Here is a 15,534-nt window from a genome sequence, read left to right as displayed (position 1 = left end):
TCAGATCATTGACAGCAGTCTGAAGCCCAGGGAGGGAGAACGGTGGGTCAGATCATTCATAGCAGTCTGAAGCCCAGGGAGAGAGAACGGTGGGTCAGATCATTCACAGCAGTCTGAATCCCAGGGAGAGAGAATGGTGGGTCAGATCATTCATAGCAGTCTGAAGCCCAGGGAGAGAGAGAATGGTGGGTCAGATCATTCATAGCAGTCTGAAGCCCAGGGAGAGAGAACGGTGGGTCAGATCACTCACAGCAGTCTGAAGCCCAGGACAGCAGATGGACAGCAGATATAGAGGAGGATGGTTTTGTTTTCCATTCAGTGATCTAGTTTATTCAGATAGAGGTTTTTCATGTGGGAATCGGGATATGGAATATTGGGATTTGTCTGTTGGGATTTTTTGGGAATCTCTGACTTGGAGTAAGGCGATCCAGAGATGGTGCTGGAATGGGAACATAGCTCTGACCTTCGTTTTTTACCAGAAAACATAGGCTAGATAGCATATGGGTCTGACATTTATAGCAACAGCTGTGAATAGGAAAATAGCATGTCTGTGTGTTTCTGTTTCAATAGTATTTATGATTGACACTCAGAATCCTGTTGAGTATACTATCTTACCTACAGGTAGTTATGGCTAAACATCTGATTTACAAAAGTTGAATTATGCTGTCAATACATTGCTCACGATTGATCGATCAAAAGAACAGAGGAGACAGTGGAGAGAGAGAGAGAGAGAACGGAAGACAGAGAGAAGTAGCGTGTGTACAATAACAAAGACATTTGATATTTACAAGGATATTTAAGCAATGTCCTGTGCGTGTGTCAGGAGTGTGTGTGGAGTGTGTGTGTGTGTGTGTTTACACACAACAGTGGATTGGAAGGGTGTGAGTCCTCTCCTAACTAAAATACAGTTCTTTCTGAGTTTACTAAACAGCACCGATAGGTCATGACTGTTTTAGTAAACACAGACGTGTGTGTGTGTGTGTGTGTGTGTGTGTGTGTGTGTGTGTGTGTGTGTGTGTGTGTGTGTGTGTGTGTGCGTGCGTACGTGCGTGTGCGTGTGCGTGTGCGTGTGTGCGTGTTGTTTTGTTTCGGAAGGAGAGCGGTTTGTCCTCTGTTTGGGCTGAGGACATTGAAAGTGATGCTGTCTCTCGCTCAATCCTTTCACATTTTAGAATAGTGACACACAGACAGACAGACAGACAGACAGACAGACAGACAGACAGACAGACAGACAGACAGACAGACAGTCTGCAGTCCATTATCCACATAGTTGCCAATCGCTGCCTATTGCTCCAGACACACATACTCCTTGATAGGTTTGACTGGCATCATAATCCTTCTGGGTTTACTGTTTAAACACTCTTCATTCTAAAACAAGCACCCACTCCCATTTCAAATTAAATCAAATAAAATCAAATGTTATTTGTCACACACACGTGTTTAGCAGATGTTATTGCGGGTGTAGCGAAATGCTTGTGCTTCTAGCTCCGACAGTGCAGTAATATCTAACAAGTAATATCTAACAATTGGATTTATTGGAATTATTGGATGATAATTTATTTATAATTAGAACAAAGGAATTTATAACTGACTTTTTCCAACATAACATAGGTACAGCGAATCCCCTTATTGTATGGGACACCTTTAAATGTGCCTTTAGAGGCCATGCAATTCAGTACTCATCTCGAAAACAAAAGCAATTTAGGTCAAAATAGTTTATACTAAGAAAGGAAATAGAAAGTCTAACAGAACAGATAGATGGCAATAAAAACTGTAACATAGAGGCTCAGAATAAATTAGAGGAAAAACAAAAAGAAATGGAGAAACTTATTCAAGAAAGATCAAGTGTAATATATTATAAAAATAAAGCAAACTGGATGGAATATGGGGAAAAATGCACAAAATTATTTTTTAATCTTCAACATAGGAATGCTACCAAAAAGAACTTAATGAAACTGGTTACAATTGACGGAGTCACCCATAATTCACCAAATTATATTTTGAAGGAAGAAACAAAGTACTTTATGTTTTCTTTTCAGTCGCCTCCAGCTCCTCTAACTGAAGCTAATTGTAGAGATTTTTTTCTATTGATAATGTCAAATTAACAGCCACACAGAAAGACTCATGTGAAGGTGAAATTACAGAGGAGGAACTTCTGGATGCAATTAAAGACTTTAAGTCTGGGAAAACTCCAGGGTTAGATGGCATACCAGTCGAGGTATACCAAACCTTTTTTGATATACTAAGAGGACCGTTATTAGCATGTTTTAACCACTCCTATGTAAATGGTAGATTATCTGACACTCAAGAAGAAGGTCTGATCTCATTATTACTGAAACAGGATACAAGTGGAAAATATAAAGATCCAGTCCATTTAAAAAATTGGAGGCCCCTTACACTTCAGTGTTGTGATGCAAAAATCCTAGCAAAATGTATAGCGCATAGAATTAAAAAGGTATTGTCGGATTTTATTCATTCTAATCAGACAGGTTTTTTACATGGAAGATACATTGGAGATAATATAAGGCAAGTACTGGAAACAATAGAACACTATGGAAAATATGGGAAACCAGGCCTGCTATTCATAGCAGACTTCGAAAAGGCATTTGATAAAATTCAACTGGGGTTTATATATAAATGCCTGGAGCATTTCAATTTTGGAGAATCTCTTATAAAATGGGTCAAAATCATGTATAGTAACCCTAGGTGTAAAATAGTAAATAATGGTCAAAAAGGTTGGTTAAACTGTCAAGAGGAGTGAAACAAGGTTGTCCACTATCGGCATATCTATTTATTGTGGCCATCGAGATGTTAGCTATTAAAATCAGATCCAATAATAATATCAGAGGATTAGAAATACAGGGCTTAAAAACAAAGGTGTCATTGTACGCTGATGATTCATGTTTTCTTTTAAATCCACAACTAGAATCCCTCCACAGCCTCATAGAGGATCTAGATACATTTTCTAACCTCTCTGGATTACAACCAAATTATGACAAATGTACTACATTACGTATTGGATCACTAAAAAATACAATTTTTACATTACCATGTTGTTTACCAATAAAATGGTCTGATGGTGATGTGGATATACTTGGAATACATATCCCAAAGGAAATAAATGATCTCACTTCAATAAATTTTAATAGAAAGTTTGCAAAAATAGATAAGATCTTACTACCATGGAAAGGAAAATACCTTTCAATTTGTGGAAAAATCACCCTGATTAACTCTTTAGTATTATCCCAGTTTACCTATTTGCTTATGGTCTTGCCTACGCATAGCGAACAGTTTTTTAAATTATATGACAAAAAAATATTCAATTTTATTTGGAACGGCAAGCCAGACAAAATTAAAAGGCCATATTTATATAATGAATATGAATTCGGAGGACAGAAATTATTAAATATTAAAGCAATAGACCTATCACTAAAAGCTTCAGTCATACAAAAGTTATACTTAAACCCGAACTGGTTCTCAAGCAAATTAGTAAGATTGTCTCACCCAATGTTCAAGAAAGGCCCTTTTCCCTTTATTCAGATTACAACAACTCATTTGCAGTTATTTGAAAAGGAAATCATCTCCCAAATATCACTATTTCTAAAACAAGCCATAGAAAGTTGGTTGCAATTTCAATTTCATCCTCCAGAAACGACAGAACAAATAATGCAACAAATATTGTGGTTAAATTCAAATATACTAATTGACAAAAAAATGTTATTTTTTGACAGAATGTTTAAAAAAGGTATAATCTTCGTAAATGATATCATCGGTAGGACTGGTGGAGTTATGTAGCACATGCAGCTAACAAAAACATATGGAAATGTCTGCTCTACCCAAAATTACAACCAAATAATTGCAGCCTTACCGCAAAAGTGGAAGAGGAAAGTGGAAGGGGGAGAAAGTAAGGAACTTGTCTGTCGGCCTTGCATTAAAGAACATAATTGGTTAAGGAAAACTGTGATAAATAAAAAAGTATATCAGTTTCACTTAAGGACCAAAGGATTGACAGCCGTCCCATATAGATTGCAAAATAGTTGGGAAGAGATCTTTGACGTACCGATCCCATGGCATAGTGTTTATGAACTGACACGCAAAACGACACCGGATTCAAAAATTCTTGCTTCCAATAGAATGTTATTTATATGGGGGATACAATCTTCCCAGCTCTTCAGATTAAGCTGTGAAGAGACAGAATCATTAGATCATTTGTTTTGGTTCTGTCCATTTGTAGCTTGTTTTTGGACACAGGTCCAGGAATGGCTAAAGGATTGCAATATTTACCTGGAGCTAACCTTGCAGATAGTATTACTGGGTGATCTGAAAAGTCATAGTCAATCAATCAATAATATAATAATACTTTTAGCAAAAATGTTTATTTTTAATTCACAATCTGTTGAAGCAATGAGAATAGAAAGGTTCAGAACTTTTGTAAAACATCACAGTACGTTTGAAATATATATGGCAAATAGAAATCCTATATGGATGGTGTTAAGAGATAGATGGGAGGTATTGAATAGAGTTGAAGGATGGGACTAATAACAAATAACAACAAGTAATAACAAAGATAGCTAATAATGTAAGCATACTGTGTCCATAATAAGTATATAGGTTGTATGTTGGGAGCTTTTGGGAAAGAGCACAGTTAGAAAGATATGGCATATAGAAGCAAACCGGATGGACATCATGAAAATGATCGGAGAGGTTGAGAGTAGAAGAAGTTCAGGAGCAAAAAAATAAAATAATTATATATATATAATAGAATTATTGTAAAATTAACCTTGTCCATGAGGTGTACAGTGGGGGAAAAAAGTATTTAGTCAGCCACCAATTGTGCAAGTTCTCCCACTTAAAAAGATGAGAGAGGCCTGTCATTTTCATCATAGGTACACGTCAACTATGACAGACAAATTGTGGAAAAAAAATCCAGAAAATCACATTGTAGGATTTTTAATGAATTTATTTGCAAATTAGGGTGGAAAATAAGTATTTGGTCACCTACAAACAAGCAAGATTTCTGGCTCTCACAGACCTGTAACTTCTTCTTTAAGAGGCTCCTCTGTCCTCCACTCGTTACCTGTATTAATGGCACCTGTTTGAACTTGTTATCAGTATAAAAGACACCTGTCCACAACCTCAAACAGTCACACTCCAAACTCCACTATGGCCAAGACCAAAGAGCTGTCAAAGGACACCAGAAACAAAATTGTAGACCTGCACCAGGCTGGGAAGACTGAATCTGCAATAGGTAAGCAGCTTGGTTTGAAGAAATCAACTGTGGGAGCAATTATTAGGAAATGGAAGACATACAAGACCACTGATAATCTCCCTCGATCTGGGGCTCCACGCAAGATCTCACCCCGTGGGGTCAAAATGATCACAAGAACGGTGAGCAAAAATCCCAGAACCACACGGTGGGACCTAGTGAATGACCTGCAGAGAGCTGGGACCAAAGTAACAAAGCCTACCATCAGTAACACACTACGCCGCCAGGGACTCAAATCCTGCAGTGCAAGACATGTCCCCCTGCTTAAGCCAGTACATGTCCAGGCCCGTCTGAAGTTTGCTAGAGTGCATTTGGATGATCCAGAAGAGGATTGGGAGAATGTCATATGGTCAGATGAAACCAAAATATAACTTTTTGGTAAAAACTCAACTCGTCGTGTTTGGAGGACAAAGAATGCTGAGTTGCATCCAAAGAACACCATACTTACTGTGAAGCATGGGGGTGGAAACATCATGCTTTGGGGGTGTTTTTCTGCAAAGGGACCAGGACGACTGATCCGTGTAAAGGAAAGAATGAATGGGGCCATGTATCATGAGATTTTGAGTGAAAACCTCCTTCCATCAGCAAGGGCATTGAAGATGAAACGTGGCTGGGTCTTTCAGCATGACAATGATCCCAAACACACCACCCGGGCAACGAAGGAGTGGCTTCGTAATAAGCATTTCAAGGTCCTGGAGTGGCCTAGCCAGTCTCCAGATCTCAACCCCATAGAAAATCTTTGGAGGGAGTTGAAAGTCCGTGTTGCCCAGCGACAGCCCCAAAACATCACTGCTCTTGAGTAGATCTGCATGGAGGAATGGGCCAAAATACCAGCAACAGTGTGTGAAAACCTTGTGAAGACTTACAGAAAACGTTTGACCTGTGTCATTGCCAACAAAGGGTATATAACAAAGTATTGAGAAACTTTTGTTATTGACCAAATACTTATTTTCCACCATAATTTGCAAATAAATTCATTAAAAATCCTACAATGTGATTTTCTGGATTTTTTTTTTCTCATTTTGTCTGTCATAGTTGACGTGTACCTATGATGAAAATTACAGGCCTCTCTCATCTTTTTAAGAGGGAGAACTTGCACAATTGGTGGCTGACTAAATACATTTTTTCCCCAGTGTAGATAGTAAGTATAGATCGGAAGTAGAGGCCTGGGCATTGTTGTTCACTAATTTACTCCAAGTAGGGAAAGGATGGCGGGGTTGAAAAGTAATAAAGGGGAGTATATATATAAAAAACATGGGGGATTGGAAGTGATGCAGAAGATACAATCTATCTGCAATATTAAGCTGATCCACCCCCCCCCCAAAAAAAATATAATATATATATATATATAAATTGAAAAAAGATTTTAAAAAATATCTAACAATTTCACAGCATATACCTAATATACACAAATCTAAGTAAGGAATGGAATTTAAGAATATATACATATATGGACAAGTAATGACAGAGCGGCATGGACTAAGATACAGTAGAATATTATAGAATAGAATACAGTATATACATATGAGATGAGTAGTGCAAGATATGTAAACATTATTAAAGTGACTAGTGTTCCATTTCTTAAAGTGGCCAGTGATTTCAATAGACAGCAGCAGCCTCTAATGTGCTAGTGATGGCTATTTAACAGTCTGATGGCCTTGAGATAGAAGCTGTTTTTCATTCTCTCAGTCCCAGCTTTGATGCACCTGTACTGACCTCGCCTTCTGGAAGATAGTGGGGTGAACAGGCAGTGGCTTGGGTGGTTGATGTCCTTGATGATCTTTTTGGCCTTATAATAATAATAATAATAATATGCCATTTAGCAGATGCTTTTATCCAAAGCGACTTACAGTCATGCGTGCATACATTTTTTGTTTGTGTACTCCGGTGACATCAGGTGCATTTTGTTATTAGACACTGTAATGCTTAAACAGGTGTGTGTGTATGTGTTCTGTAAGTTAAACAGGTGGTTGGCAGATGTACACAGACAGACAGACAGACAGACAGACAGACAGACAGACAGACAGACAGACAGACAGGCAGGCAGGCAGGCAGGCAGGCAGGCAGGCAGGCAGACAGACAGAGAGCTAAAAGGATCAAGACTAGGCAGGGTCAAATACAAATAAAATAAAATTGTATTTGTCATATTCGCTGAATACAACAGGTGTAGACCTTACCGTGAAATGCTTACTTAGAAGCCCTTAACCAACAATGCAGTTTTAAGAAAAACATTTACTAAATAATCTAAAGTAAAAAATAAAAGAGCAACAATAAAATAACAATAACGAGGCTATATAAAGGGGGTAACAGGCGGGGATGCAACCAGTCAGGATGATCTCGATGGTGCAGCTGTATAACTTTTTGATGATCTGAGGACCCATGCCAAATCTTTTCAGTCTCAGAGAGGGAATAGGCATTGTCGTGCCCTCTTCACGACTGTCTTGGTGTGTTTGGACCATGATAGTTTGTTGGTGATGTGGACACCAAGGAACTTGAAGCTCTCAACCTGCTCCACTACAGCCCTGTCGATGAGAATGGGGGCGTGCTCGGCCCTCCTTTTCCTGTAGTGCACGATCATCTCCTTTGTCTTGATCACGTTGAGGGAGAGGTTGTTGTCCTGGCACCACACTTCCAGGTCTCTGACCTCCTCCCTATAGTCTGTCTCATCGTTGTCGGTGATCAGGCCTACCACCGTTGTGTCGTCGGCAAACTTAATGATGGTGTTGGAGTTGTGCGTGGCCACGCAGTCATGGGTGAACATGGAGTACAGGAGGGGACTAAGCATGCACCCTGAGGGGCCCCCGTGTTGAGGATCAGTGTGGCAGATGTATTGTTGCCTACCCTTACCACCTGGGGAAGGCCCGTCAGGAAGTCCGGGATCCAGTTGCAGAGGGAGGTGTTTAGTCCCAGGTTCCTTAGCTTAGTGATGAGCTTGGAGGGCACTATGGTGTTGAACACTGAGCTGTAGTCAATTCACAGCATTACCACGTAGGTGTTCCTTTTGTCCAGGTGGGAAAGGGCAGTGTTGAGTACAACAGAGATTGCGTCGTCTGTTGGATCTGTTGGGGCGGTATGCAAATTGGAGTGGGTCTAGGGTTTCTGGGATGATGGTGTTGATGTACAACCATCATACTTTAGGCTACACACTGGCTTAGTTACAAATGACACCCTATTCCCTATATAGTGCACTACTTTTGACCAAGACACATAGGGCTCTGGTCAAAAGTAGTGTACATTGTAGGGAATAGGGTACCATTGGGATACAAGCACCATCATCCTCACGTGGCAAAACTGGGTTTGAAAAAGACACAGAAAAACTGTATTGGCCAGATAAATAAGTTATTTAGCCAAGAAGACAATTTCTGATGGAAATGTGCATGTTGAAACGTGAGATATTTGAATAATGTTACAATATAACTTTCACTCTTTCACTGCCCTAGTGGGTAGGCAGGTAGCCCAGAGTTTAGGGAGGCGGGCCTTTGTGTGTGAGTTTAATTCCTGTGTGTGTGAGTTTGATTCCAGTGTGTGTGAGTTTGATTCCTGTGTGTGTGAGTTTGATTCCAGTGTGTGTGAGTTTGATTCCAGTGTGTGTGAGTTTGATTCCTGTGTGTGTGAGTTTGATTCCTGTGTGTGTGAGTTTGATTCCTGTGTGTGTGAGTTTGATTCCAGTGTGTGTGAGTTTGAATCCTGTGTGTGTGAGTTTGATTCCTGTGTGTGTGAGTTTGATTCATGTGTGTGTGAGTTTGATTCCTGTGTGTGTGAGTTTGATTCCTGTGTGTGTGAGTTTTATTCCAGTGTGTGTGAGTTTTATTCCAGTGTGTGTGTGTGTGTGTGTGTGTGTGTGTGTGTGTGTGTGTGTATGTGTGTGTGTGTGTGTGTGTGTGTGTGTGTGTGTGTGTGTGTGTGTGTGTGTGTGTGTGTGTGTGTGTGTGTGTGTGTGTGTGTGTGTGTGTGTGTGTGTGTGTGTGTGTGTGTGTGTGTGTGTGTGTGTGTGTGTGTGTGTGTGTGTGTGCTTGTACTTGATGACAGTCTTGCTTGCTATAGATTTCTTCTTTGCATAAAAGCTTGGCAAGGCAGTGATTCTCAAAACAAATCCTCTGGTTTTAGACCCATTTCTTCTACCAAGAGATTTCATGCTTTAATTAGATTAGATTAGATTAGATTAGATTAGATTAAATTAGATTTGATATGCACATGATAACAATAAAATCAATACAGGAAGACAATTACTAACCATCAAGACAAACCTAACAGCAGCATTAAGATGGGATAAGGCTGGGGATAGGGGGAGAGGTCCTAAAGCTCTTTCCTGGTTTCTGTTCCTCTCTATGTGGACACTGTACATTACAGTCATGCTGCCGGTGTTTCTGGGTAAATAAAGGCCTATGCGTGCCAGAGATGGAAATTTATCCAAAGGGTTTATTTGAATACAAATACTTAATAGTAACCAAAACGATCATTTAGTTTTCTCCTGAATGTACAACTGTTTCTAACTATTTATTTTGTATAGGTTGTGTTTGGTTTAGTAGAAGTACTGTAATACAACATCTACTCAAATATTTTCAGACATAAATGTCCAAATCCTCAACTGCAATTGTACAACTGATATTACGTTCTTTTGTAGTCAATGTCTTGTCCTTTTATCATTGAAAAAATGCCCAGTGGCTCTAACCTGTTCATATCAGGGAGATGGTAATGTACAAAATATGTGCCAATGTAGCACAATAACCAAACTTGTTTTAGTGTGTAAGACAGATTCCCTTGCTGCAATAAAGACTATCTTTTCATCTACCTGTGATTGCTGATTTGAACTTTCAGTCAGCACTATGGAGGTAGGTAGGGGAGGGAAGGGGCAAGGATTGATGGGTGATGTTTCACAGTTGTCTCTTATCTGGCTAACAGGCTCTATATCTTACATTATTCTTCAACTTACACATGGGAAAAGTACCTCAACCCTCTCTCACCTCAATAGTCAACCCCTTCCTTATCTCCTTCCCTAAATCCCAGTCTTGTCCAGTCAGCAGGACTTGGAGAAAGGGGGTGAGTTATTGTGTGAGAGTAGAGAGAAGAGAGAGGGGTGAGGTATGGGGATTCTCACCACTTCACAACAATCAGTTAACCCTCCAGGCATCATCTATCCATCCACCCAGCAGTATATCCTTATCGTATCATAGGATCGAGTTACTCTGACAAGCAGGTTTCACTGGTTCACTGGTCATCGTTTCTCTGACAGGACTGTTTCTGTCCTACCTGTGTGTTTTTTAGGAGGGTCATTTTTCACTGAAGGTTTGAGACCGTTAACCATCTTTCACAAAGATTAGTTTCGACAGATAACTCCCCTACAACACTAGCCAGGCAGGCTGTTTTTTATTTCTGTGTTAAAAAGAGCAAGAAGATGACACTTCACGTTTTTCTGTATTTTATTATTCTTATCAAAAACAAACATCAGACCAATGTTGGTATAAGCCATACCAGACCTGGGTTCAAATACTATTTAAGGTATTTCAATTAATTTTCAATACATTTCAAAACAAGTATTCATATCGAATTTATTTGAAAAACAAGTAGTTGAATATTGGAATGTATTTGGAAATATACTTGGAAAGTATTTGAAAATACTCAAATACACTGACTCAAATACACTCTTTGACCCAGGTATTTGAAATTAGTATATGAAATAAATATTTGAAAATACTTTCAAATTCTATTTGGTCAACTATTTGGTTTTGACAAATAACCATTCAAATGCTCAAATAAAAATACCTGTTTTGAGCTGTTTATTTTAAAATACTTAAATACAAAGAAAAAAGTTTTAGAATAACAAATACACATGCATTTGAACCCAGGTTTGCACCATCCATCGCAAATCAATATTCTACAATGGCACATGTTGAACAAATGTTTTAACCCAACCAAACACAAACATAACCAATAAAATACACACATTAAATACAAATACAAATATATACAAAACGTCAGGACAGTCAGCAATTATAGGTTTGTGTGTCATGGCTGACTCGGCTGTTTGCGTGGGAACCAGGCCCTGCTCATCCTGCTGTCACATGCAACGAAGCCCTGCTCTGTCAGCGCTAACTGACTACTGTGTGTGTGTGTGTGTGTGTGTGTGTGTGTCTCTGTGTGTGTGTGTGTGTGTGTGTGTGTGTAGACGGTTCAGTTCAGTCTTAGGTAGAAGCGTGCCTCTCTTTCTCCCTCTCCTTCTTTCTTTAGTGTCTTTAGACGTCTAGCTGTCTTTTGCCCATCCCTCTCCCTCCCTCTATCAGTCTGTTCAGACCTCTGTGCCTTCCCGTGGGTATAGGATGCTTGCTGAGCCCAAGCCAGGGTAGAAATTTCCATTGAACTGGCTGAGGATGGGGCTGCTGTAACCCAGGGAGGAGTGGGTGGGCGAGGAGGAGAGGCCAGGGGGAGGCGCCAGCTGGGAAGCCCACTCCGAAGCACCTGAGGTGGGGGAGTATCTACCAAAACCCCCAGGCTGTGTAAGCCTCTGGGTCCCGTCCAGGGTAAGGGTTATGGGCAGGGCCCGGTTCAGTGAATCTCCTCCGATTTCATTGGCTCCCACAGACGCCACTCCAGACATCTCAGACAGGAAGCTGCTCAGGCAAGGGGCTGGTCCTGAGGAGGAAGGGGAGGGGATTCTCTCTGACGTAGGGGACATGTCGATCCCATGGTTGCTGGGGGGTTGGGGACTCCCCCGGTCGTTGGGATCACCTGACTCCAGTCCCCCTGACCCCCCCTCTCCTCCAGACAGCGAATCAGACTTCCTCTTCCTCTTACGACGGAAGTTTCCGTTGTCAAACATCTTCTCACAGTTTGGGTCTAGTGTCCAGTAGTTACCCTTACCTGGAAGAGAGAGAGTGAGGGAAAAAGCGAGGGGGGGGGGGGTGTAGGAATAGATTAGAATGTGTTTGGGGTTGACACATGGACTATTGACTGCATCATCTACTATCATTACTAAACACAGTTCATCTACAGTTCTATCACAAAACTATTACACACTCTAAAGGCATTCCGTCCTATCACAAGACTATTACACACTCTAAAGGCAAGCCGTCCTATCACAAGACTATTACACACTCTAAAGGCATTCCGTCCTATCACAAGACTATTCCACACTCTAAAGGCAAGACGCAATGGCTCCCTAAAGTAAAGACACATCACAACAAAAGTACACTGTTGACTTGACCAAAGATTAACAGCAGATTGTTCTGGGTGCCAAGGTTAGACTCAAAATGAATAATTAAACTATCAAATATTGTCATACCTTAGATTGATTGGTTATTTTGTGGGCTTATTATAAAACAAACACATAATGTAGTCAGTCTTACCAGGGTCGTCCTCGTCTCTGGGGACCTTCTTAAAGCAGTCGTTGAGTGACAGGTTGTGCCTGATAGAGTTCTGCCAGCCGGCCTTGCTCTTGTTGTAGAAGGGGAAGTTATCGGCCACGTACTGGTAGATCTGACTCAGGGTCAGCCGCCGCTCCGGGGCGCCGTGGATCGCCATGGCGATGAGGGCAGAGTAGGAGTAGGGCGGGCGTACCAGCTTCATCAGGTCTTCCTGTGAGGGCAGAGAGAACCAGCTCAGCTCCCCCCCAGGGCCCCCCGCCCCGCCGGACCCCAGGTAGGGCCTCTGCATCCCGTAGTGCTGGGGGACGAAGGGGGGCCCGGGGTTACCTGGAGGCCCGGCGGTGGCCAGGTATGGGGCGTTGATGCCGGATCCGTTGAACCATAGGTAAGGGTTGGGGGAGGAGGTGCTGTAGTCGTAGGAGGTGGGGGTGGTGCGCTGGGGGCTGGGGAGCGATGGAGGAGGGTAGTAGCAGTCACTGTACATGCTGAGTTCTGGAGGTTCCTGGCCCAGGCTGGGGAACTGGGGGCCACAGCACGGAGGAGACTGGCCCTGAGGCTCGAACGACGCCATGGTCAGTTAGTCTCTAGTCTCTCTCTCACCTGTGTTGTTCTGGTCCTTGGAAGGTGATGACTGTTTCAGTGTCTGAGTTGTGCCCCCGGGGTCGCTCTCTCTCTCTCTTTCTGTCTCTGTCTGTCGCTCACTCTCTCTACCTGTTACCTGTTGACACTTTTCTGTGTCTCTCTCTCTACCTGTTACCCGTTGACTCTTTGCCCTCGCTCTATGTCAGCACTGTCAAATGTTGCACCTGTTTTATCAGTTTCCCTGGCAACACCCGTTTCTCCTGATTGGTTGTTTAGCCAGGTGATTCTGACAGGAGTGTCATTTTTTCAGTCTGTCAACCAGTTCCTTCAGGCTCCCTCTCTCTCCACAGGAATTTACACTCTTACTCTTAGTATGCGTTACATTAAATTTTAATGGATTGTGAGGGGAAATAAATAAATTTAAAATTAAATATACATTTCTTGAAACGTTTATGATTTCTGATAATAGGCCTATACAATTTCCAAATGCCTGCTCTCTGAACCTAAATAGTAGGCTAGATTGCAATCGAATTCTGGAGGCCGCCATTGTTGGAAAATATAATTAATATGTATTTCTTCTCTCCCTCAAATGTATCTGGTGTTCCCATAACTTTGTAAAGTGTATTTTTGGCTGCTCAGTCAAATGAAAGGGTAGTGGTTCAGCTGTAACTTTGTTCCTTTGTTACAACCTGGCGCCCCAATGTGGAAAAAAATGGGATAGCACCCAGTAAAATGTGATACACACAGGTTTCTAATTTGACAAACATGTCCCTCCTCCCAGTCCTCATTTACGTCACTATGCAGCAAGAATGAAGACGCGCGAAAATATGAAATTGTAACAATGCATACATCAGTGTATCAAATATCAAGCAAGAGTTTTGTGAATTTGCAACAATGTTTCAATCTTCCATACAAGATACATTGTTTCAATCTTCCATACAAGATACATTGTTTCAATCTTCCATACAAGATACATTGTTTCAATCTTCCATACAAGATACATTGTTTCAATCTTCCATACAAGATACATTGTTTCAATCTTCCATACAAGATACATTGTTTCAATCTTCCATACAAGATACATTGTTTCAATCTTCCATACAAGATATATTGTTTCCCGTGGCACGCGCCAGCAAGTTTGTTCCTCAGTGCGCGAGGACATTAAGAGAAGCACCACGCGCAATTTCTCTTAGCTAACGAACAACCCAAGAGAAGAGGAAGAGGCCGCTAGATAACGATCCTTTCGGATAACGTTAGAACTTATCGTAAGTATTTAGTTCACTCGTAAATATTTATAAATAAGCAGGTGCCTATGTAATTAAAGTACTCTAAAGTTGGTTATTTTATCCAAGCTTGACAAGCTCACTGTTTCTTTGGATACATTTTTGCAACGGTTAGCCTGGCCAGCCAACTGAACTAACGTTAGCTAGCTTCTATGGACACCTGTCAATCAAAGTCATCAAAACAAAACAGTTTTGAAGTTTATACATTTAAGCTTAAGCACGTCCTTGCCTTATACCTACTTAGCTGTTAACCATTATGAGTATGCTATGTTTATGAAACATGTTCAGTGTGCTTGTTCTGCTTGGTTATGGTAGGCTAAGGTATTCATTTGGGTTTCGAATCTTCATATGAATATCGCGCATTTAGATGGCCGAATCTCCGGCTACATCTGGCGACCATCAAAAGGATCGTAGCAAAGAGATGATGGAGTTGAACAAGGGTTTAGAGAGAATGATCGAATACATGGAAAATCAATCAGGTATGTTGTCTGATTATGGTAATCGCTACCATTTGAAAGTTGTAGGCTGTTTAATTTTCAAATCTATTTACATCTAGGTTTTCTGTATGGTGGTGTAGGTAGCTATAGCTATTATTTTCAGAAAGAATAAAGGAAAATAGTTAGTAGCAAAAAAATTATAATAATGAAACCGGTCTTTACTTACGGCTCGATCACATCGACATTGTTTTGCGCAAAATGGTGTGCAGCATCATCTGGATATGTGTGCAACAAAAGTTCAACATTCACCTTCTGCTACTATTCTGTCAAGCCGTCTACGCATACAGTTTGACGCATAAATTCGATTAATCCAATGTATGCACCACACAGATCGCACTGCAATAGCCTCTGCAGGCAAACGCAGTGTTCCATTGGTGTACCAAAATGCAATGACACAGTAGGTGTGATCGAGATGTTAGACATAAACCCTAACTTCCTATCACCTTATTATCCATTTACTACTCACTCTATAATATTCCATTTAGAAAAGTTAATGGGTGTGTGTAATTCATTCTAAATTCTGCCTTGTGTTTTAAGTCATACGC

General features: G+C 40.9%; 1 protein-coding gene across 1 annotated transcript; it reads right to left on the bottom strand.

The window, feature by feature from the left end:
- Positions 1-11,552: 11,552 nt before the first annotated feature.
- On the bottom strand, positions 11,553-13,198 carry LOC311119294 (forkhead box protein I3-B-like; the record flags this gene model as incomplete). Its single annotated transcript, XM_084194015.1, has 2 exons — positions 11,553-12,124; positions 12,610-13,198. 2 exons carry the CDS (start codon positions 13,196-13,198, stop codon positions 11,553-11,555), a joined length of 1,161 nt encoding a protein of 386 aa, XP_084050141.1.
- Between the last annotated feature and the right edge of the window lie 2,336 nt (positions 13,199-15,534).

The sequence above is a fragment of the Coregonus lavaretus genome (assembly GCF_964263955.1).
Source record: "Coregonus lavaretus genome assembly, contig: HAP1_SCAFFOLD_3521, whole genome shotgun sequence".
NCBI classification, from domain to species: domain Eukaryota; kingdom Metazoa; phylum Chordata; class Actinopteri; order Salmoniformes; family Salmonidae; genus Coregonus; species Coregonus lavaretus.
This window is presented reverse-complemented; position numbering and strand designations above follow the sequence as displayed.